Source organism: Lagenorhynchus albirostris, chromosome 15, assembly GCF_949774975.1.
Source record: "Lagenorhynchus albirostris chromosome 15, mLagAlb1.1, whole genome shotgun sequence".
Lineage (NCBI taxonomy): Eukaryota > Metazoa > Chordata > Mammalia > Artiodactyla > Delphinidae > Lagenorhynchus > Lagenorhynchus albirostris.
The window spans coordinates 52957067-52979521 of NC_083109.1; the positions used below are offsets into that span (position 1 = coordinate 52957067).

The 22455-nt window shown below is 61.7% G+C and overlaps 2 protein-coding genes across 17 annotated transcripts in view; one reads left to right on the top strand and one right to left on the bottom strand.

Annotated features, from left to right (window-relative positions):
* Nucleotides 1–22455, bottom strand: part of CORO7 (coronin 7) — a 67985-nt gene that overhangs the window by 17097 nt on the left and 28433 nt on the right. For 8 of the 16 annotated variants that reach the window (XR_009535482.1, XM_060123830.1, XM_060123829.1 and 5 more), the window contains 7 exons: nt 22262–22348; nt 21739–21821; nt 1474–1528; nt 920–977; nt 698–843; nt 518–610; nt 232–363 (listed from right to left, as the gene is read on the bottom strand). Coding sequence is in view for 15 of the 16 variants with exons in the window: in XM_060123830.1 (XP_059979813.1) it covers nt 232–363; nt 518–610; nt 698–843; nt 920–977; nt 1474–1528; nt 21739–21821; nt 22262–22348 (654 nt within the window). In the remaining variant the exon portion in view is untranslated. Of the gene's footprint in view, nt 1–231; nt 364–517; nt 611–697; nt 844–919; nt 978–1473; nt 1545–4195; nt 4331–12334; nt 12395–14218; nt 14305–16263; nt 16318–21738; nt 21822–22261; nt 22349–22455 lie in introns of those variants that run through there. The other 8 variants (XM_060123836.1, XM_060123828.1, XM_060123837.1 and 5 more) reach the window with 8 other exon arrangements.
* Nucleotides 6499–17423, top strand: VASN (vasorin). Its single transcript, XM_060123844.1, has 2 exons — nt 6499–6639; nt 14751–17423. Exon 2 carries the CDS (start codon nt 14761–14763, stop codon nt 16789–16791), a length of 2031 nt encoding a protein of 676 aa, XP_059979827.1. The 5' UTR covers nt 6499–6639; nt 14751–14760; the 3' UTR covers nt 16792–17423.

The window sequence follows — 22455 nt, forward strand, 5'->3', positions numbered from 1 at the left end:
AATAAATAATAAATAAAAAAAAAAAGATCTTTCAAGAGAAACTAGAAATCCAGATTTTATATGAAAGTGTCACTTTCTAGGCATTTGCTCAATTTTGAGAACACGGAGGTTCTTCATTTATGCTTCTTGTGTTTCTGAGACCATCGGGCAGGCCACACACTCCTGCCCTGACCTGGGGCCCCTGCTGCAGCATTGCAACGGGGAAGCCAGGTGGGCTACGCTGATACTCACGCTGGGGTCCGCATCACCCACAGGTGTCTCTGTAGGCTGGGCCTCTTCCGGGGTGGGCTCTGCAGGGGGTACCAGATGGGAAGTGAAGCTGGGGTGGGGTCGGCAGGCTGGGTGGAGGCTGACCCTCTGCACCTGTGGGTAGAGGCCAGCAGGTGAGGCAGGAGGGCTTGGGGTGGGGATAGGGGACACCAGGCAGCTGAGTTAGTGCACAGGTGGACCACGTGCCACGGACGCGGCTGCTGCCCGTGGTGCAGGCCAGGAGCAGTCAGCCAGGCCTTGGCCTTACCTGCTGGTTGCTACCAGCCCACCAGGCATGGGGGTCGGAGGCGGGCACACAGCCTGCAGTGTCCGGGAACAGGTCCTCGTGGAACTCCACAGCCTGGTGGCACACAAGCACACAGGCAGTGAGGTCAAGTCCCCCAGGCTCCCCCAGGCCCTCCCAGTCCCTCACGCAGGACCCCCTCACCTTGCGGGGCACGTGGTAGCTGATGGGCACGACGGCTGTGTTGCTCAGCTGCAGGACGCGAAGCACCTCGCAGCCCATGACGGCCAGTGCTCGCCGGGGCACGAGGGCCACCCCCTGCAGCACGCTCTCCAGGAGGCACTGGGTCACTATCAGGGACACCGTGGAGGACAGTCAAAGTGGGTCGGAGAGGGGAGGGGGCACAGGGCGGGGAGCAGGGCTTACCTGGGCTCAGTGCCGGCTGCTCGGGGGCCACCTCATAGCAGTACAGCTGACTCTCGCCCTGAAACGATCCCCACCCGAGCGCTGCTCGCTGACTCTAGCTCCAGCCACCCCGTCCCTCCCCAAGGACGGAGTCACAGAGCCACAGCCAACGTCTACAGGGCGCTGATGTGCGCTGGGCGCTGAGCTGAGCCCTTGGTAGACTCTGCCTCGCCTGTTCATCATCATGGAGCACGAATGAGCACCAGGGGTATATGTTCAGTAGGACAAAGTGTCTGCTGTGTGCTGACTCTGCTCTATTCTCAGCCTTGGATTCACGAAGCTGACATTCTAGGGAGTGATCCCGACTGCATGGAATGGAGACTTGGAGCCCCATGTGCCTGGAGCCCCTGGCAGGGGTGGAGTCTGGGCAGCACTGTTCTAGCTCCTCCTTTCCGGGGTGAATAGCATCCTGCACTCCCCACTCTCCCAGGTGGCTGGCCAGGTCAAACATTGGGGCCAAGTCTGGCGAGTGAGGGCACCAGCCAACATGGGTGGGGGCTTGAGCTTCTCCTCACCTTTCCCGCCAGGACCAGGAGCCTGGAGTCTGGATCCAGCAGGGGCATCAGAGACCTGGGGGAGAGACGGCCTGTCATAGGGATACAGCCAGTCATTGTGGCCAAGGGGCAGGGGAAAGGCTGACAGCATCGTGACTCTAGATCGGGGCTTAGGCCAAGCACAACAGTGGCCAGGAGTGATGCAGCCCCTCCAGTTGCATCCAGCCTGGTCCCCAGGGACACTCTACCTCCTCTCCCTGCGCTCCCGACATGCTGAGCACATCCTCACGTCCCAGCCTTTCTTTCCTAGGTCCTCCGTCTGCCCAACTGCTTCACCCCAGGACTGTGCTGGGCCTGGGCACAGGGGAGCTGCCCCCTCTTTCTGCACCTCAGCCATGATCTCTTTCCATGCTCAGCAGCTCCAAGAAGCCCCCCGACATACATTCTGTCCCTGGTCTCACCTCCAACAGCCTAAACACCAGGCCCGGGAAGGTGAGAGGGGTGCTGGAGCTGGGGACCCCCTCCATCTCCACCCGGCACAGTTGGCCTGGGTGCTCCAGGACCCAGGCTTAGGGACCCTCTCCTCAGTCACCCCTGCTCCTGGGCTTTGATGCTGTCCTAGAGACTCAGAACTCCCCTAGGCACCATCTCTGAGCCCCAGTGCCCAAGCCTGAGCCAGAGGCCAGGAGCAGGGGCTCCTTCCTGCCGTGCTTCCCTGGCCTCCCTGTTCTCTGTCCCCCAGGTGGGGCCCTGGTGCGGGGGCAGAGGCTGGAAGCCCCCAGAGCCCCTGCTGCTCTGTGTTGCCTGTCTCGGCCAACAGCCTGTTGTTCTCCAGAGATTTACCACTCCCCTTCCCCTCCCAGGCCCTGCAGGGCCCCTTTGCAGCCCCTAGCCCTGACTGCTGTTTTCCAGGCCCAGAGTCTCCTGGACGTGGGGCACCCAGGAGAACTCAGACTGGTGTCTTCATCTGTTTCTGTTTCCTGCTCCTGGTTTTCTGGTCCTGCTCTCACCTCCCTGGGGACCCATGGGCCTGGACCCCCACCTCAACGCTGACACTCATCCTCAAATGGAACCCAGTCCTCCTCACTGTGGTCCCAGCAGTCAGAGGTCGCCCAGCTGTGGCAGCTGCCTCCATCCCTCACCCAGGCAACCAACGGTCCAGCCCACCCCCTCCCCTGCCCAGCCAGCTGCCCACCACCCCTCCCCACCCTGCTGGAAGGGAGCCACAGAGTGGACTGGGAAGCTGGGTGGGTCCCTGGGTGGCTCCATAGCTTCCTGGAGTGCCTTGGGCTGGTCACCTGTGAGTAACACAGCCTCTAATTACCTTGAGCCCAGCAGGGTGAGCTGGGCTCAGAACTGCCCTCTTGACCTGGTCTGATCACTGCCTGCTGTGGGGGAGAGGGGGGCAGGGGGACAACGTGGTCATGTGACCTCAGGTGTCCCCCACATTGACGCTGGATCCAGTGGGGCCACACCTAAGTCCCTTCAGCAGTTCTAACAGGACTTTCACTCACCCACTAGTTCATCCACAATCATTCACTCCCTTGGTGAGCTGGTCTGCGCCTGGCCCTCAGCTGGGCTGGCAGGTGTGACCAAAGGTGAGTGCAGCAGACCCCACCTCTGGCCTCAAAAGCTCACAGCCTGGGTGAGAGGCAGACAGAATTCCACAGACAAACGCGTGAAGGAAAAGTTCTCTGAGGACACACAGCAGGGAGCAGAAGGGCCTGACTCTGACTGGCCACAGGGGAGTGGGCATTCTTTATGACCCAAAGTTTAAGAGAGATCAACCACGTCAAGGGGAGAGAGTTCCAGGCAGAAAGGGCAGCATATGCAAAGGCACTGTGGCAGGCGGGTGCACAGCCTGTTTGCGGAACAGGGAGTAGAATGACATGGCTGGTGGTCTGGGCAGTAAGGGTGAGGGGCTAGGCTCAGGATGGGGTGGGTAGAGGCCACACAGAGCAGGGCCTAGTACATCAGGAGGAGGGTTCTGCCTCCCCCCATCGGATGAGCAATAGAGAAGCAAATGACACATCTTAAGTGAAGAGGGAGAGGATGAGATTTGTGCTGAGCAGAAGTCACCGTGTGAAGATAGGCAGGAGGAAGGAAAACAAGAGTCTGAGAGCAAGTATGCTGGGCAGGGACTCTCATCACCCTGCTGCTGCCTTGGCAAGAAATGGGGAATCGGCCTGCAGTTTCCACCCTGGCATCAATGGCTCACCTATGCTCTAAACCAACCTCTTTAAGAGGCTTGACCTGGCACCCCTGTGCCCCTGCCCCATCAGGCCCAGCTGGCTGGCCCAATGACTCAGGTGCTAGGGCTGCAGGGGCAGGAAGTCAAAGAGGGCAGGGCTGGCTTCTCTGACAGGTCAGGCCAGTCTTCTTCGCCTCAGGCAGAGCTACCTGAGAAGCTCCCTCAGGCGGGAGCATCCTACCCACCACAGCACAGGCCAAGAAATGGGGTCATGGCACCCAGCCCCAAGAGTTGGCCAACAGCTGGCGCGGGCCTGACCCCAGGCCTTGTAAAGAGAGCCAAGCCAGGTCTGGGTCTGGAATGCAGAACCAAGCCCCAGCCTGGCATAGGGCCAGAGGATGGGAAAGCTGGCATGGGCATCTCTCCTGCTGCCATGGCAATGAGGGAGGGCTGGCATCTGGGCCTGCCACTGGGAAAGGCTTTGACCCAGATCTAGGGGTCTCCTCAAGACTCAAAGCCACAGAAGGTCTAGAGCCCAGACCTGCCACCTACCCCTGAGCCCAAGTCCCAGAAGATGCAGAACCATGGTGGTATCAAGTGGATCACGTGGGGGAGGGGTTACCCCCTGATACTCCCATCAGCTTTCCCAATATTGCTGCAAATAACACAGGAAGTACTGCGGTGAGCCTGCCAGGAAATACAGTTTCGAGAACCCTCCTCTGGTTCTCCCTGCCAGCCCATCTCTCCCACTCAGACCCACCACCTAAACATCCTGGCATTGGCACTGGTCCAAAGCAGAACAGGTCCCCAGTTCTTGTCACCCAGGCTGGGCAGTGGGGACCCCCTTGAACCAAACCCTGCCCCCCACTCCCTTGCTCCCTTAGAACCAGGTTCTAAGGCAGGTGGTGCCTTGAAGCCAAATGAGGACAGGATGGACATACTGGGGAGGGGGGCCTCCTGGAAGCTGTCCTTGAACCTCCGGGTGGACAGGAGCATGGCCTGTGTGAGTCCAGGCTTAGGACTGGGGCAGGGGATGGATCCTTTAGGCAGGTGGGATCTCACTATCAGCAAGAAATGGCCACAGAAGCAAGAAGATTCAGGACCTGTCAGGAAGTCCTGTTCCTGGAGGAGAGTCAGGCTGGGGTCTCCTGAGGGCCTTAGGGGACACAGGGCCCAAGGGCAGAGGCATAGGGACAGTCTGAGCTGACCGCAAACTCAAATGCTTCAGGAAACTGAAGGAGTGCAGCAGCCTGGTGTGAGACAACTAGGCTTGGTGGGGACTGGGGCCACCTGTGAGTCTGGGCCTTGGTCACAGGGGGCAGCTGCTGCCCAGCCTTGGCCGAGAGTTCCCACTCAAGGCAAGCTGGGAAGTCCCATTTTAATGTGAAACTACTGGATTTTTCAATGTTGGCAATGGCTTCAAATTTTTAAAAAGTCCCACAGGAGCCAAATGAAGCACACCTGAGGGCCTGCACTGGCCTAGGAACGGACGTTTAGAGGTGTGCAAGGCACACTCCACAGCCACATATAACAACAAAAGCATGGGGTGGAGACCTCTGCCCATCCTGAAAGGGGGCCGTGTTGGGGAGAGGTCCTGAGGAGGCGAAGAGCTGAGAAGAAAAGTCTGGGAGGTAACCGTTGCACTTGGACCCTGCTTAGCCCTGTTAGAGACTGGACACGGAGGCTATCCTGCCTTCTGGAGGTGATCCAGTCCTTCAAACACCATGCAACCCCCCCACCCCTGCAAGTTGGTGTGGCCCAGCCTGCTGGGATAAGCCTTCAGGCCCCCCCCCCCCGAGATTTGAGCTGGCCCAGCCAAGCCCTGACTGTGGGCTGGGCTGGACGGGGTGGCGGGTGTCCTGGAGCCGGCTGTAAGTTAGGAGCTGAGCTGGGTCCCCAAAGGCTCTGAGGCATGACTCTGACCACAAGTGCAGAGGGGGAGGAGGGCAGAGTGTTTTCCTGGAATCCTCCAAGGCAGGGGATTTTTCTGGACTAGCCCAGCCTCTGGCACCCACCCCTTCTGCCCCATTAAGGGCCACTGTCAGCAGCACCCAAGCCCCACCTACTGACAGCGAGGCCCAACCTCACATTTCAGCCCAGCACCCCCCAGCACATTCTGGCCTTGAAGCTGCCGGTAACTGTGGGTAGTCTATCATGTCCCCTTCCTGGGTGTTGCTCCCTTCATCTAAGACATGAGGAAAGTGGTCCAGAGGTGCTCACAGCAAAACGACCCCAGGACTCAGATTTGGCATTAGAGGTTGTACTTATGAGGCTCTCAGAAGGGATCTGTGTGTGTGGCCTAGCCAGGAGTTTCTGAAATTGGGATTAGCTACCAACAACAACACGGAAAGATTTCACATAAAAAAATCCAGATTTCCAGTTTCTTCTGTAAAACCTGAAGCTCTGGCAGACTGGGACAGGTCATAGCTACTGAGTCTCCCCTCCCCAGGTCTCCACAGGCTCTGGGGTCCGTTCCTCGAGTTTTTATCACCTGCCTGCTGTCACAGGCATCCAGGTTTGGGATGCTTGGTCTCACTCATTATTCGTTCGCTTCTTCACAGGGAAAAAGGGATCTGCCAGGGTCATATTACAAACTAGTGGCAGACCAGACTGGACCGCAGGACTCCTGACTCCCGACGGAGCCAAGCAAGGTCTCTCTTGCCCGCCTGGTCGGGGGTTGGCGGGGTGAGGACCTGGCTTCTTGGCCGAATGACCCTTTCAGCAGAGAAGAGGCGGGTCTCCGTCGGCCCCACCTCGGCCAATAGGGAACAGCCACACCCCCCGCCCATGGTGGCCACGCCCCCAGACTCTTAAGACTGAACCCGCCTCCCGCGAGCCGACTCCGCAGCCCAAGCCTTGGGGCGGGGAGACGCGGACGCGGCTGCCTCGGCACCTCAAGACCTCAGGACCCAGGACCCCTCCGGCCTCCGGGCCAGGAAGCACTGAGGCCGCGGCCCGTCCCGCCCGGCTCCCGCCGCCGCCGCCGCTGCCGCCCGGTGAGTGTCTACCGGGCTGGGGGGCTGCGGGCGGGAACAGGGGACGGGCTGTGCACACGCGCCGATCACGCGCGCGGACCCCCCCGACCTCCGCCGCGCGCACATGCACTCAGGGCGGGCACGCGGCCCCCAGTCCTGCACGATTAACTGGATCAACTCGGGGACGCACGGCGGGCGGGCACCGTGCGCCCCCGGCCCGCCCCCTTATCTGGCAGTCCTCGGGCTCCGACAGCTCCACGGCCGGGGTGCGCGCACGCGCGAGTACGCGGCTCACCGGCCCGCGGGGCTGCAAGCAGACAAAATAAACACCCCCTCCCTCCTCCCACGGCTGGGCCCTCCGGCATGACCAGTTTTATGAAACAAACCCCTTTGAGGGGATGGCCAAGCCAGAGTCTTGGGTTACTTTTACTTCCTGGAGTGACACTGGTTCTGGGCATGAATACCCCTAACCCCTGTCCCCCTGTGCAGATCGACGGCCTGGGGTCCGTCCTGAGGGCTCTGTCACTCAGGGCAGAGCAAGGGGCCCACAGGCATGCAGCCCTGGAAATGGGGTACAGACCTTGGCTGACTGGGTTGTACTCCAGGTATCAGGGTGCCCCATCTCTGCCCCTGCCAGGGAAGGGGCTTTGCTCAGGCTGTGAACCCAATGGCCTGGAGCCAGCCTAGTCTTTTGTGTCCCTGGGCTGGCAGCACTGCAGCCTGAGGGCTGCTGAGGTCCCCTGTGGTCACTGGCAGGCCAGCTGATTAGTGCCAGCCATTCTGCCTCACCCCCATTTGTTAACGATTACCACACCAGGGTAGCTGACTACCCCTCCCGCTGGGGCCAAGGGCTGGAGTGTGAAAGGTGGGAAGGAGGAAGTGACCCTGAGGGTCCCTCTGCTTGCCTTCTGCACCAAGGACAGGTGAGGCTCTGGGGCGTGGCACCAGGACCCAGAGCCCCCTCCCCAGACCAAGAGCTTCTAGGGCTGGGGGACTGAACTAAATCTCAAGGTCCCTTCCCACTAGGCTGGACTTTGGGTGTTGGGGGCAAAGAGGGGTGGCTGGGTGGGTGACCTCCAAGTGGGGTCAGCAGGCCCAGCTGTTGGCAAGGCCCAACAGGGTTAAGGCAGGCAGTGTGGGGGATGGGAGAGTAGTCCCCTGAGTTTGCTGTCTTCTCCCAGGGGAATCAGCCCCTGGAGCTTCTGTAAACAGAGTGTCAGAGGCAGGAAGAGGGCTCTGGTAATGAGCAGCCCAGCTGGATTCCCTCCAGACCATTATCTGGCCTCTCCTGGGCCCAGGGAGGGAGGATGAGCACACGCGTGCCAGGCTGGGGGCCCGGGCACTGCCTGTCCCCACCTCCCCTGGCCTCATGTTTCAGTGAAACAACTACCTGGGACCAGTGAGCAGGTGGGGGCTGGTGTCCCAGGGTATTTGCTGGAATGGCACCACTCTCTCCAGACCCTGGACATGGAGGAGGAGGGGTTCAACATGAGAAGCCCCTCAGACAGTGCCCAGACCAGTGCTCTCGCCAGGCAGTCCCCTCTGGCAAACACCCCCAGGGAGATGCCCTGGGCAGGGGATGCATCCAGCTCCTGGCTCCCATTCCTGACACCTCCACTACAGTCCTGGGTGAGCTAGGACAAGTCCCAGGTAAAGAGTTGAGTCCTTGTGGGGGCTTTTAAGTGGGTAGCAGTTCCTGGGATCAGGACAGCAGGGTCTCAGCTGGGCCCTGGAGGCAGCTCCCACCTCAGTAGGCCAGCCAGCCAGTTCCCCTGGTGGCCAGAGAGAAGGCTGGGTGAGCCTCTGCCCACAGAAGCATCCCTGACCACTGGCAGGCCCTGAGCTCATGGGAAGGACAGCAATGCCACTTAACAGGGTTAGTGATCCCTCCCGGAGCCCCCCTCAGAGTCCCCTCCCTGGGCCAGGGAGCCCAAGGCTCCGCACTGCCAAGAAAACCAGCTCCCCTCACTGCTGTGGAATTTGAGAGTTCTTGGAGAAGGGGGAGGGCGTGTGTGTGCGTGTGTGTCCCAAAGCACAGCCCAGTGGGTGTGTGTCTGGCGTGGGCATGTGTCTGTGCGCGCGTGACCAGAGCAGGGCTGTGTTTGGGGGCGGGCAGGGGTGTGCTGAGGGTGGGTGGGGGCTCAGCCTTCTTCCTTTTATCAGTTTCCACATTCCAGAGTCAGCCGGATTGCTTTCCCTCAGCTGGCTGGGCCGCCTGGCCGGCCAGACCCGCCGGCCTCCCCCGCTTTTCCTCATTCCACCCTCCCTGGGTATGAGGAGGCTGGAGCAGACTCCCTTGGGCCACCTTAGGATTGGGGGGTGGGAACAGGCGAGGGGCCAGTTCTTCTCCAAGGTGGGGAAGGGCCCCAACCCACCTCCTCCCAGGGAACGCAATAAGGCTCTCACATTCCTCAGAGGCTGCCTGAGAGATTTAATTAAGGAGGAAGGAGAGAGCTAGCCTGCACTGAGAAGAGGCTGAGGCTGGGATGGCCACTGGGGCCCCCCTGGCCCTGGGCCTGGGTGGGCAGCAGTGAGAGGTGAGAGGCAGACTTGTGGCTCCCCTAATCAACCCCACCTGCCCACCGATCATCTCACAGGCCTCAGGAAGGGCCTCCTTTGCTGCAGGGTAACCGAGACCCTGGGCATGATGGAATGAGAAGGGCAAGACCCCTCTGGGGCTACCTCCTTCTCAGACCCTGTCTAGGCCCCAGACAGCCTGGGCCCAGCCGGCTTGGGGCTGGTGGCCTCCCTTGGTGACTAAGGTCTTCCTCTGGTAAATTCAGGTTTAATTGCAGAGTTAGGGCCTTAGTTGACGGGTGCTTGGCCCTGGGTGGGGACAGGGCAGTGAGCAAGCCCCATGTCTGAGCCCAGCCCCAGTGGCATCACAACTGCACGTGCTGACGGTGGCATCTGGACCAGCCCATTTCAAGTTGGGCCGCAGCCACCACATAGCTCCTGGGGCAGCAGGTGTCCTCTTCCAGCAGAGTGGCACCTCTGCTGAGAAGGCATGTCCTGCCACCCTGAGGGCTCACTTGAGCCAGGGACTGGCCTTAGTCACTGGTCTCCCTGCCCTGGGCTGACAGGTCTAGCAGCTGCCAAGTCACCCACAGTGCCACAGAAGACACTCACCTGGGGCCAGGCAGCTCCTGCCATGGAGTGGGGAAGGGGGAGGAGGTCTAGCTCCTGCTCTTCTGGTGCTGCCAGCTGGCCATACCTACTCAGGGATCTAGACTCTTCCCTGAACAGGGAGACGGGCTGACGTACAGACTATCCCCCTTGGCAATATTCTGCCCCAGGATCTGAGGCCTGGCTATACAGGAGACCCACCCAAGCAGCTTCGCTAAAACACAACTCTGCCTGGGTCTCACCCCAGAAATTCTTATTTAATTGGCCGGGGGAGGGTGTGGTGTGAGCATTAGGAACTTTCTAAAGCTTCTTGGTGATTTTGATGTGCAGCTGGAGTTGAGAAGCCCTATAGGTGGGAGACGGAAGGGAAGCCCGGATGAGTTCATGGTGTGGAGTGTCAGGACTTACCCATAGCGTGAGTAGAACCCGCTGGGGGTGGTGATGGAGTAAGTAAAGCAGAGACGCCAAGACTGGTGGGTACCCCCACCACCAGTCAAAGGGCAGGGCTTAATCAAAAGGCAGGGCTAGGACCACCCCCCAAGAGGGCTATCTCCGAGGAACCTGAGGCTCAGCCCCCTCGGCCCCTTCCATGAGGGCCCAGGATAGAGACCCCAACCTGCTGGGCCAAGGGCTGCTTCTCCCCAGGGATGGGGAGAATGGTGGACCCAGCCCGGGCCTGGAGCCTCCTCAGACACGTCAGCGAAACTGGAGCCAACTGTCCTGGCTGCCGGCATGGTCCCGCCTGCCTGGGGGGTTGGCAGACTCCTGGGCTGGGCTGCTGCCAGGCCTGGCCGGCAGTGCTTCACCCTGGCGGGCCGGCACTGGGAGCCAGAAGCCCAGAGCCGTGGGGTCAGATCTGCAGCTCCAGACCCCTGTACCCACTCCGCAGTATTGGGTACGGAAAGGGACGTGTGCCTGCTTCTGTTTGCCCATTCCTGTTCCCCACTGGCCAGGCACAGGAGATGCTCCAGCCTGAGGTCTCATGTGGTCACCCGAAGGCCCGGGGTTCCACTCACTTGCCAGTCCCTGCCTGATCCAGGGCCTATGAGTGGGTGCCTCCAGGTGTCCCACACTTGGGGGTGGGTGGGGACACTCTGGGTCCCCCTGAGAGCTGAAATGATGATGTCGTTACTCACTGAGCCCCTCCTTCTGCTCCCCCTCCTCCCCCATCACATGCTGAACTGCCGGCCAAAGGACAGCTCACTTCCCCCCACCCCCTTCTAGAACTAAAGGCACCTTCCTCCCACCTCCCAGGCTGTTCTCTCTAGCTTCTCCTGTTTTTCCACGCCTGAGGATGGAGGGCAGCCTTTGCGTAGAGGCCTTACCCTGAGCCCAGGGGGCCTCCTGTCTGTGCCTAAATCTGCGTGAAGCCCCTCTCACACCATGGCATCCTCACCCCATGCATGCGGAGGGCAAGACTCAGGTTTTATGGGTGACACCCTCACTAGGTAGTGTTTACTGACCACCTAGAATGTCCTCCAAATACAAACTAAACAAGCCCTGAGACTCAGGCGCTGTACCCAGCCTCCCCCACTTCACAGATGGGAACTGAGGCTAAGGGCTGTGGCCAGGCTATCATGCAGCCAGAGTGCAAATGCAGGCAGTCAGACCCCAAAGCCCCATCCCAGCACTGTCCCCTAGAGGGCCCTTGTGGTGGGGCCAGGCCAAGGCGAGTCCAAGTGGAGGGGAGGCCCTGGACACTCTGCCCTCCTGCCTCCACTCCCCCCCCCTCAAATCCCAGGGCTACCTCCAGAACTCTCCCCACACCCTTTGCAGAGGGAAAGGGCCCACCTCCCTGCATCGAGTCAGCAGATCAGATATCAAAGCCCAGGCCCCTGGTCCTTCAGGGCTGCTGAAATTGCAAGGGCCAGGGCAGCCATGACCCCAACGAGACACTCCCACCCCCAATGCACACACACACCAGCATGCACCCAGACAGGCGGAATCGCTCCCAGAACTTGTGAAAAGAACTTCCCCATTTAAAACAAACAGAACAACACAGAACCACAACACGTGCTCAGAACAACTCCAGAAAGTGAAGCAGGGCTGCTAAGAAAAAAAGCCCACAGGTGAGAAAGGATCTGGGAAGCTATTTAGGGTCAGAGCTGGTCTCCTGCTGCCGTGTCACCGGCCCCCTCCAGTCAGTCAGTGCCCTCTGGGTCCCCTCTGGGGGCTCTCTGATCTGTTCTTGGTGGCAGAGCCCCCTGGAGCTGACAGCCCACAGCTTGCCATTTTCCCAAGCCCCAGTGCCAGCTCATTGCTGGACAGGTGGAATGGGGCTCAGGCAGAGGCACTCATCCCTGCATCCTGTGGACTGGAAGCAGGGTAGCTGCTGCCTACTGGGGTCTCCCCAGCCCAGAATGCCAGCTGCTCTTGTTCTGACCCAACGCCCACTCTCCATCAGCTTACCCAGATTGCCTCTGTGGCCAGACAGACCCCCGGTGTTCCTGCCTCCTTTCCCCATGATGACTTTACTGATTAAAGGGCCAGCAGACTACAGGTGAAGCTCAGAGCCCATGCTGGTCCCCTCATCAATGCAGAATGGGAAACACCCCCCAGTAAGCATCCCAGGCCCCTAAGGACCACATACCTGGCTCCTCGGAGCTAAGTGCTCCCAATCCTGGGAGGTGTCCATTCTGGAATGCCCAGGTGGACGATGAGGAAACTGAGAGAAAGCTGCTGTCTGTGGCCTCACAGTTCGGGTGCCCCTGGCCCAGGGCTGCCTGACTGGAGTGTGAGCTTTTAACTGTGATCTTTTATAAGGCTCAGGGGAGCTGAAGCTGTAGGGGTGGCCAGGCTGGCCAAGTGTAAGGTCCCCTCCCACCCCAGAGCCTGGCTGTGCCCTTCCTGACCCTGCCTGCCACCCCACCCCCACCAGGAGGGTTAACTCAGGGGGAGGCAGCTCACCCCCCAGGTGCATGAGGGGGTGGGGGTTGCTCACAGCCCACATCTGGAGGCCAGGCCATACCCGCCGCCTTCTGAGTCAGGGAGGGTGGAGCGGGTCCCCACAGGGAAGGAGGCCAGGTGTGGCACACACAGCCCCCTGGGAATGGCGCCGGCAGGGCTGGGGGCACACGAGGCCTCCCGGGTTCTGGCTGAGGTTCATCTGAGGCTGAGTGCAAGATGCTCCTCTGCCATTCACTCAGCAAAAGATGGGCTCTGGGATACAGGGAGCAAAAACAGGGCCTCCCCTCAGGGACGGTACAGCAGAATCTAGAGAGCAGAGCAGGCGGCACTGGCTGGGGTCAGGGAAGGCCTCCCTAGCTGGCCTCTGAAGGGCAGTCATCAGTGTTAACTAGTGAGGGGCAGAGGAGACCCTGCAGGTGGGCAGGGCCTAGGCAGGCCCAACCTGGTGATGGGCTTTTAGTCAGAGCTGGCCCAACACCATAGTGGCCTCCTGGGGACCACCTGCCCCTCCTCCACCTCACGTTCCAGGAGCCCACATCCTTGGGGAGGGGCAGCCCGATCGACGGCATTGGGCAGAACATGGGCTGCGTAGGAGGCCACGCTACCTGTGTGGCTGGATGGCTGGCCAGCGTGGGGGAAGGGGAGGCTGAGCCCCAGCACAAAAGGCCCTTGTGAGAGTAGGAGGCACCTGGAGGGGAGGCATGCCGGCCTCTCGGGGACTTTAGGGAACCACAGTGTGGGGACCGCTGCTGGGGTGGCCTCCGGGCTGCCCGCAGGAGCCTGAGTGAAGGGGGGCCCATGCTGTGGCCCTATCCTGTCTCGGGCAGTTCCAGCTACGAGTGGGAGCCTGGTGCAGCTGGGGGAGCCACCCCCACCTGGGCAGGACTGGGCCCCACATCAGGAGGGCAGGCCCAGCCACACCTGGATGTGGTTAAGGACCTGGGCTCTGGCTCAGATTTTCCGGGAGTGCAAAAGCAGCAAGTCACTGCACCTCCAGGAGCCTCTTCTCCTGTCATCTGGGAGTGAGGAGAACAGCTTCCACCTGGAGTGGCTGCTGGGGGACTAAACGAGAAGACTGTAGACGTTCAGTGCTGCGGGCACGTGGGAAGGGCTGCTGCTCCTCTTGCTCAGGGCTTGGCCTAGAGTTGATTCCCAAGAAACGATAGAGGATATGATCTGCGAAGCGTTTCCAGGCTTGACGCTGCCTCCGGGGCCACCACACAACCAACGTCCCCCAACCTGAGACCTGGGTCAGCCCAGGGAGGCTGGGGGCCCCTCACCTCTAGTTCTTTCATCGTGGCTCAGAGATGGGGGATCTGAAGACCAAGGTTCCCTGCCTCCCCCCTTCCCACAGCAGGGACACCTGCCAAGGGCTCCAGCCCTCCTCTGCCTCCCCGGGGAACTCTCCTGCTGGCCATGTCCTAGGCAGGTCTGACTTCACAAGTGGAAAAACACCAATCCCAGAGTTTCCCCGTGAAGTCTTCCTGCTGTGGTCTCTCCTCATTCAGAGGACTCAGAGTGCGGCGGCAGCGGCCAGTGGCCCAGGGCAGGCAGCTTCTCTACTTACATGCTCGGCCGCCTGCCTGCCTGGTCTCTCCCAGATGCTGCGGGAGGGGCTGCCGCTCCAGAACCCACCATTCTCCCTCCTTCGCTGTCCACCTCAGCAGAGATTTTTGGGGTGGTTTAGGGGGAGGGCACAGAGTCTGATGTTTTTTGACCACGTGTTCTCTCTGAGCCACAGAGAGGCCAAAGGGCTGGAGTTAAGGAGAAGGGGGTTATTTGTGGTCACTGAGTGTTTGGGGGCCAGGCCCCCCTCTGTGTGCATCAGCCCACCGAACCCTGGTGTCAGCGCAGGAAGTAGCAACTGATATCATAACAAGGTCATGTGATTGCTCAAAGTCACATAGCGAAGAAGTGACAGGGCAGGGACAGGAACCTAGCCAGGGCACTAGGGACCTGACTCATAACTACTGTATGCTGTTGGGTTTGGGGGCGGGGAGTGGAGAAGGGGGCTGGGAATTCCCTTCCCGGTCCTTCCTGGAGTGGCTGTCCCCTGGGGCCCCTGACTCAGGGTCTCCCGCTTTCCTCTCTGCTCCCAGGGACCAGAAGATGCGCTCCAAGACACCCCCGCCCCTGTTGCTGCCGCTGCTGCTGCTGCTGCCGGCCCTGGAGCCCAGGGTGCGGGGTTGCCCATCCGGCTGCCAGTGCAACCAGCCACAGACAGTCTTCTGCACCGCCCGCCAGGGGACCACCGTGCCTCTCGACGTGCCGCCCGACACGGTGGGCCTGTACATCTTTGAGAATGGCATCACCACACTCGACGCGGGCAGCTTTGCCGGCCTGCCGGGCCTGCAGCTCTTGGACCTGTCACAGAACCAGATTGCCAGCCTGCCTGGTGGGGTCTTCCAGCCACTGGTCAACCTCAGCAACCTGGACCTGACTGCCAATAGGCTTCGGGAAATCACCAACGAGACCTTCCGTGGCCTGCGGCGCCTGGAGCGCCTCTACCTGGGCAAGAACCGCATCCACCACATCCAGCCCGGCGCCTTTGACGCGCTCGACCACCTACTGGAGCTCAAACTGCAGGACAATGAGCTGCGGGCGCTGCCCCCGCTGCACCTGCCACGCTTGCTGCTGCTTGACCTCAGCCACAACAGCCTCCCAGCCCTGGAGCCTGGCATCCTGGACACCGCCAACGTGGAGGCGCTGCGGCTGGCCGGCCTGGGGCTGCAGCGGCTGGACGAGGGGCTCTTTGGCCGCCTGCGCAACCTCCACGACCTGGACGTGGCCGACAACCAGCTGGAGCTCGCGCCGCCCGCCATCCGGGGCCTGCGGGGCCTGACGCGCCTGCGGCTGGCAGGCAACACCCGCATCGCCCAGCTACGGCCCGAGGACCTGGCCGGCCTGGCAGCCCTGCAGGAGCTGGACCTGAGCAACCTGAGCCTGCAGGCCCTGCCGCACGAGCTCTCGGTCCTCTTCCCCCGCCTGCGGCTCCTGGCAGCTGCCCGCAACCCCTTCAACTGCGTGTGCCCCCTGAGCTGGTTCGGCCCCTGGGTGCGGGAGAGCCGTGTGGCGCTGGCCAGCCCCGAGGAGACACGCTGCCACTTTCCACCCAAGAACGCCGGCCGGCTGCTCCTGGACCTTGACTACGCCGACTTTGGCTGCCCGGCCACCACCACCACGGCCACGGTGCCCACCATGAGGCCCACGGTGTGGGCGCCTACAGCCCCACCTTCCAGCATGGCTCCCACCTGGCTCAGCCCCACGGAGCCAACCACTGAGGCCCTGAGCCGACTGCCCCCTGCCCCGCCCACCATGGGTCCTGCCCCCCAGCCCCAGGACTGCCCGGCATCCATCTGCCTCAGTGGGGGCACCTGCCACCTGGGGGCGCGGGGCCACCTGGAGTGCCTGTGTCCTGAGGGCTTCACGGGCCTGTACTGTGAGAGCCGGGTGAGGCCAGGGCTGAGGCCCAGCCCTGCCCCGGCCACCATGCAGCCACCCCAGCCCCTGCCCCTTGGCATTGAGCCCGCTAGCCCCACCTCCCTGCGGGTGGGACTGCAGCGCTACCTGCAGGGCAGCACCGTGCAGCTCAGGAGCCTCCGCCTCACCTACCGCAACCTGTCGGGTCCCGACAAACGGCCGGTGACACTGCGGCTGCCGGCCTCACTCGCAGAGTACACGGTCACCCAGCTGCGTCCCAACGCCACCTACTCCATCTGCGTCCGGCCCCTGGGGGCCGGGAGGGTGCCTGAGAGCGAGGAGGCCTGTGGGGAGGCCCGCACGCCCCCGGCAGTCCGCTCCAACCACGCCCCAGTCACCCAGGCCCGAGAGGGCAACCTGCCACTCCTGATTGCGCCCGCCCTGGCCGCCGTGCTCCTGGCCGTGCTGGCTGCTGTGGGGGCGGCCTTCTGTGTGCGGCGGGGGCGGGCCGCGGCAGCTGTGGCTCAGGGCAAAGGGCAAGTGGGGCCAGGGGCCGGGCCCCTGGAGCTGGAGGGGGTGAAGGCCCCCTTGGAGCCAGGCCCCAAGGCGACTGAGGGTGGTGGGGAGGTCCCGCCTGCTGGGCCTGAGTGTGAGGTGCCGCTCATGGGCTACTCGGGGCCCGGCCCCCAGGGGTCCCTCCCAGCTAAGCCCTACATCTAAGCCTGCGAGTGATGGACGGTCGGGGCCAGGCTCTCGGCCCCACTGGGACTGGCCAGGGCCCTCCTGCTGCCAGATCAAGGAAGTTCTCAGATCTGTACGATGAGGACATGTCAGGACCAGGGCTGTGTGACCACAGCAAGTCCCTGCCCGTCTCTGGACCTTGGTCTCCTCATCTGTAAGAAGCTGGGACCCAGGTGATAACCTCTAAGGTCCCCCCACCCTCCGCCCGAGTGCCTAGAGGATGGCGTCAGCCCCGTCTTCTGCAACATGCAACCTCTGGGGTGGGGCAGGCCCTGCCGTGTGCTGGTAACACAGGCCCGGGCTGCCAAGCCCCCCACCCCAAGGAGACTCTGGGGGCCAGTGAAGGAAGCCCCCAGAAAAGAGAGCAGAGGGAGAGTGGGACTGGGGATGGGGTGGGTGAGACTGCCTCAGCCCCAGAAAATGAAGGAACAAAAGAAACTGGAAAGAAAGATGCTTTAGGAACAAGTTTTGCTTTTGTTTTTTAAAATATATTTATAAAAGATCCTTTCCCATTTATTCTGGGAAAATGTTTTTCAAACTCAGAGACAAGGACTTTGGTTTTTGTAAGACAAATGATGATATGAAAGCCTTTTGTAAGAAAAATAAAAGATGAAAAGAAACAAGCATGTTTCTCAGGCATGGCCCCAGGGTATCTGGGCTGGACTAAGGGAGGGTGGGGGCTCACAGGGTCAGCCTAAAGGGACAGCCCTCTCTGTGGGGAAGCTGGGGCCAGGGACCCCTCTCCCCAGCAGGCACCAGGCCCTAGTCAGCATGCCCTAGGCTGTCCTGCCCTGGGTTGTGTCTGCTCAGTCCGCTCGACTGAGGTGCCTGGACCAGCTTCCCAGTGAGACTGGGAACCAGGAGGGAGCTGGGATAGGAAAGGGGCCACTTCAACCTCCGGGTAGAGGAACGGTTAGGGCAGCCTTACCCTTCCCAGGCCCAGTCTTCTGCCAGCAGGAGCTGCAGGGCTCCTGGGAGAGGCTGGGGAGACGCTCATGGCAGACGCAGGCCAAGATAACCCCCAAGGGTCCCTCCTCAGAGATGGGTCTGATGAGCAGTTCACCGCCTGCCTTCCTCTGTGGAGGAGGTGCCTTGAGCCATGTCCTGCCAGGCCCTCATGGATGGTCCTGGACCAGATGGCACACACGGCCCAGCCCTTCCTGCAGTCCTGTGGCCCCTCTGCATGGGCTCAGGCTGCAAGACCTTGCTCCCAGCCTCCTGCTCTAGCTACAGAGAAAGGGCCTTGGTAGAGGAGCAGCACAGATCCTGAATGGCAGGAGCTCTTCGCTGGGTGAGGAGGCAGGGACTGAGCCAGGGCTGTTAGGGGCAGGTGGCCCTGTGATGCCCCTTTACTCTCTGCACTTGAGTAAAGTACCCAGGCTTTCCAGAAACCCCGGAAGTGGGAGTGTTTTCCAGGAAGCCACAGGCCAAGGTGGGGGCAGGGCCCCCAGGGATGCTATGCACAGCCCTGGCCTGGACCAGGTGCTGGGAGCTTAGGAACAGTGACAGACACATGCGCCCAGCACCTTTTCCTATTACCCTGTGGCACAAAGGGAGGTGCCCCTGGAGCCAGAGAGGCCCTGCAAAGGCTAGAGCGAGCCTCCCTGCGGCCCCATGCCCATCTCCCTGCATGGGTCATGGCCCCTGGCCCCCAGCCTCACCCTGGCAGGAAGGAGGCAGCCCAGCCAGGCCTGGGGAGCAGGCCCTGCGGTTCTGGGCGTTGATGTCAGTGCAGAGTCAGGCCCGGCCACACGAGGCTCTGGATTCAATTATCGGCTGCTGAGGGTTCTGGCATGAGAAGGGAGGAGGTGGGTCATGGTGGGCAGAGAGTGGTGGCAGCGGGCCTGGGTGGGGCCCCTTCTTCCTGAGGCAGCGGAGGCAGCAGCCCAGGTGGATTTCCTATGGGCCTGGGTCCCATTAGGGGAATGGCTCTGGCGAGGCCTGCCCTCCCCTTCGGCGGCCCCGTCAAAGGGGCCATTGTGGGTCTATGGGCTGCTGCTAAACACAGTGGCTGCTGAATGAATGTTTTCACTGCAAAGCTAAACCTGGCTAGTGGGGCCGCAGGGGCGGGGTGAGTGGTGGGGCCCAAAGAAAGGGGCCTGAGCGCTCACGCCAGCCCTCCCAGAAAAGGTCTTCAGGCATCCCATCAGATGAGGGGCCGGGGGACGAAGAGAGGGCCAGGGAACGAGTTGGGGACCGAGCCAAGATACAGCCACTACCCAGGGTGATCCTGCTGTGGGGAGACGCCAGCCCCCAACTGCTGGGTCCTCGCTGCCACAGGCCCTGTGCCACGCGGGCTACACATGCTCCCATTTCACGTCCAGTGATCCCTCTACAGAAGAGAATCACAGGCCGGAAACGGTAAGACAGCAGCTTGCTCACAGCAGGCAGGGACGGATCCCAACACCTGCTCCCTGGCCCAGGAGGTGGGGGTACCAGCCTTGCGGGGAGGGCTTGGCCCTCCAGGAGAGGGGAGGGGCTACTGAGAGCCGCAGAAGGCAGGCAGGGAGGGGGTTCCCAACCTCCAGGGAACTCGCTGGGATGCAGGGCCAGTGCCTCTGGCCAGAGGTGGACACCTCAGTGTGAAGAAGCAGAACAGACTCCCAGCGTCGACCCTGTGAGGCTTGCTGCCAGGGTGACCTCAAGAGAAGATCGATTTCTCTGGCTTCAGCTTTTATTCTTTGGTAACGTGTAGAGAAAAATCTCCATCTGCCTTCAGCTCAGGGCCGATACTGTTGACCATTCACCCAGCCCAGGAGCAGGGCACCCGAGACAGGTGGTGGTGTTTCTGTTTCTCCTGGACCGGAGCACGAGCTGCTCCGTTAGCCCAGGCCCTGCCGGTAACCCCCCACCTCCATCCAGCACAGGAAGTACAGGGCAGCCATCTGTGGACCTGCTGCCCGAGCCCAGCTTTACAGATAGGACCTGCTGCCCTGCGCGTCCCACATGGGGAGGTATGCTCCACAAACAACACAGATGAGCAGAGGAAGGGCACAGATGGGAGCAGAGACAGAGGCCCCTGGGAGGGTGGGGCCCTGGGTCCTCCCTGGGAGAGGATGGGGAGGGGCATGTGCCTGACCCCTGGCCCCCTATAGCTCTTATAAGAGTTCATACTGTTCTGCCCAAATGGAGATGGAAAATCTGTAAAATAGAAAAGAAACTGAGCGGGTGCGGTGGAGACCCATGCCGTGCCCACAGCTGACACCCTGCACACTTCCTACCTTCAGTCCAGTTCACTCAGCAGCCCCCAACACCCCAGGGGGCTTCTGAGGGGTTCTGGCTTCTGGGGAGCCTGGGGGTAGGGGACCCACCACCTCTCAGGCCAGCCTGGAGGCTGGCACGCATCCCTGGCATCCACCAGCTTTGTAGAGGGCTGGAGAGTCCCAGCTCCTTTGCCAAGGGCGTGGGCCCAGTGGGGCAGTGGCCAGGACTGGGGGATGAAGGGGGCGGGACACTGGCCTGGCCGCCCATCTGGGAGTGATTTGAGAAATTCCAGGCCTCGCTGGCCCTGCAAGGCTATTCTTAACTGCTATAATTACAGGGTCAGCCTTGGCCAGTGGCACCATGGGGTCTGGGCATCGTTAACTCCCCCAGGGGCCACACTGGGGCTGGGCAGGGGCTGCTCCTGGGGTGGGGGTGGGGCCAGCACAGATGGGGCGGAGCCTGGAAGGCAGGAAGTGGTGGGGAGAGGAGCATTTGATGGTAGTGCTGGCTCCCTTTTCCAGGCTGGGCCAGTTCCCTCCCTCTGCTGGGGGGCCCCATAGGGAAGGGGCTGTCTGGCCTGGGTAGGCATGGAGGACAAGATATCAGTGCAGCATGAGGGCTGGGGGAGGGGTTGCTGGACATGAAGCCAGAAGGCCTGGGGGCCCTGATTCCTCCAGCGCAGGGGGACCCTGGTAACATCCCGCTGTATCCCCAGGGCCAAGAGCAGACAGAGGCCTCACACCTACTGCTATGGGATCTCACTCAGCCTTGCCTCCCTCATCTGCAAATTGGGCCTTTTCAGTACCCCAGGCTTTCCCTGGGTTGTGAGACAGGATGGGAGTGCCACCCTGATGGTTTTCCCTTCTCTGGGGGCTCTCAGCGGGGTCGCCCTGGCAGGAGCTCTTATGGCACTCAGCCCTGCATGCCCCAGACACGGCCCTCACTGCTCCCAGAGCCTGGACAGGTCACCACGCCCTCTATGACTCAGTTTCCCTAGTTGTAAAACGGAAGAGGAAGGGGCTGAATGGATATCCAAGGACCAAGGCCCCATCCTGGCTCTGACCTCCCAGGTCCCTGCCTGGGTGGGGTGTTCAGCAAGTTGCCCCAAGAGTCACAGCTGAACAGGAACCAGGTCCCACCACCTCCTGCACCAGCCGGGCTGCAGTCCTCCAGCCTCCTGTACCTCATCTCCTCAGCGGGCATCCTGGTGCGTGGGTTGCCCCTGCACAGAGCTGGCTGGGCCAGGACCCCGTGGGGCACCACCATAAACCCTCTTGCACACGCTTCCAGGAGGGTGGAAGGATGAGGTGCACTGTACCTCCAGGCTGCCTGCACCCCCCAACCCGCCCAGGACCACCAGTGACAAGCATGTGGCCAGGGCTGAGGTCTCACAGAAATTGCAGGTCCGAGGCCTGCCTCCGTCCTGCACTGGAGCCTCCAGACCTGCCAGCCCACCTGACCCCACGTCACCCCGCGGCCACCTCATGATCGTAGCCTCAGTTTCTTCAGTCTTTGGCTCCACCAGAACACTCACAGCAAAATCAAGCGCATCCCCAGACTCCCTGTCCCCGCACCGCCGAGTCACAGTCCCCTCCCCAAACGCCAAAACACACCAGCACAAGCCCCCGGGCAGAAGCCTGCCCCACAACCAGCAGTGTGCACTTACAGACATCACTGGGCCCTCAACGCCCCCAGCCATTCCAACACGCCAGTCACTCCTACCTGGGAGAGGTGTCCAGGGTGAGGGAGGTGCAGGCGCTGGAGAAGAGCCGGGTGTCCCAGAGCTTCACTTCACGCTCATGCATCTGCAGGGAGGGGGCAAAGAGGGGCTCAGATGGGCCCAGCCCGGAACCCAGGGACTAAGGACACAGCCTGGCACGGAAGCACTCGCCCCAGAGCAGAGCATTCAGTGGGGGGGGGGGGGTAAGTCATGCCAGGGAGGGAGAGTTTGGGTTTTCGTGTCCTGCCCCTTTAAGAACCCTTAGGTGACAAGGGACAAGGGGCGGTTCCCTCTGTGGACTCTGGTCCCTGGGGGGGCCCACCGCAGTTCCCAGGGTCAGGCTTAGCTATTGCAGATGGAATCTGCCCGTTTTCAACAGCCGTTGGTCCCCTGGGGCTCTGAGACCCGGCTGCACACAGGGCCGTATATGGACGGGTCTGGAGCTGGCCCCAGCCCCCCACTCCCAGTGGGCCTCGTCCCCGCCCTCTTGGTGTGGATGCCCTACTCCTCTGGGAGGAGACCTACCTTGTTGAAACCGGTGGACACAAGGTGCTCCTGGATGCCTGTCCACACCAGCCGGCCATCCCTGCTGTTCTCATGGGCCCACGTGCTCTGGAGGAGGAAAAAGATGGCACTGAGTTGAGCCTTGGGGGCCTCCTTGGTGGGGGGGGCACCCACCTGAGAGCCCTCCAGAGGGCAGGAGGGGTCAGCTGGGGACA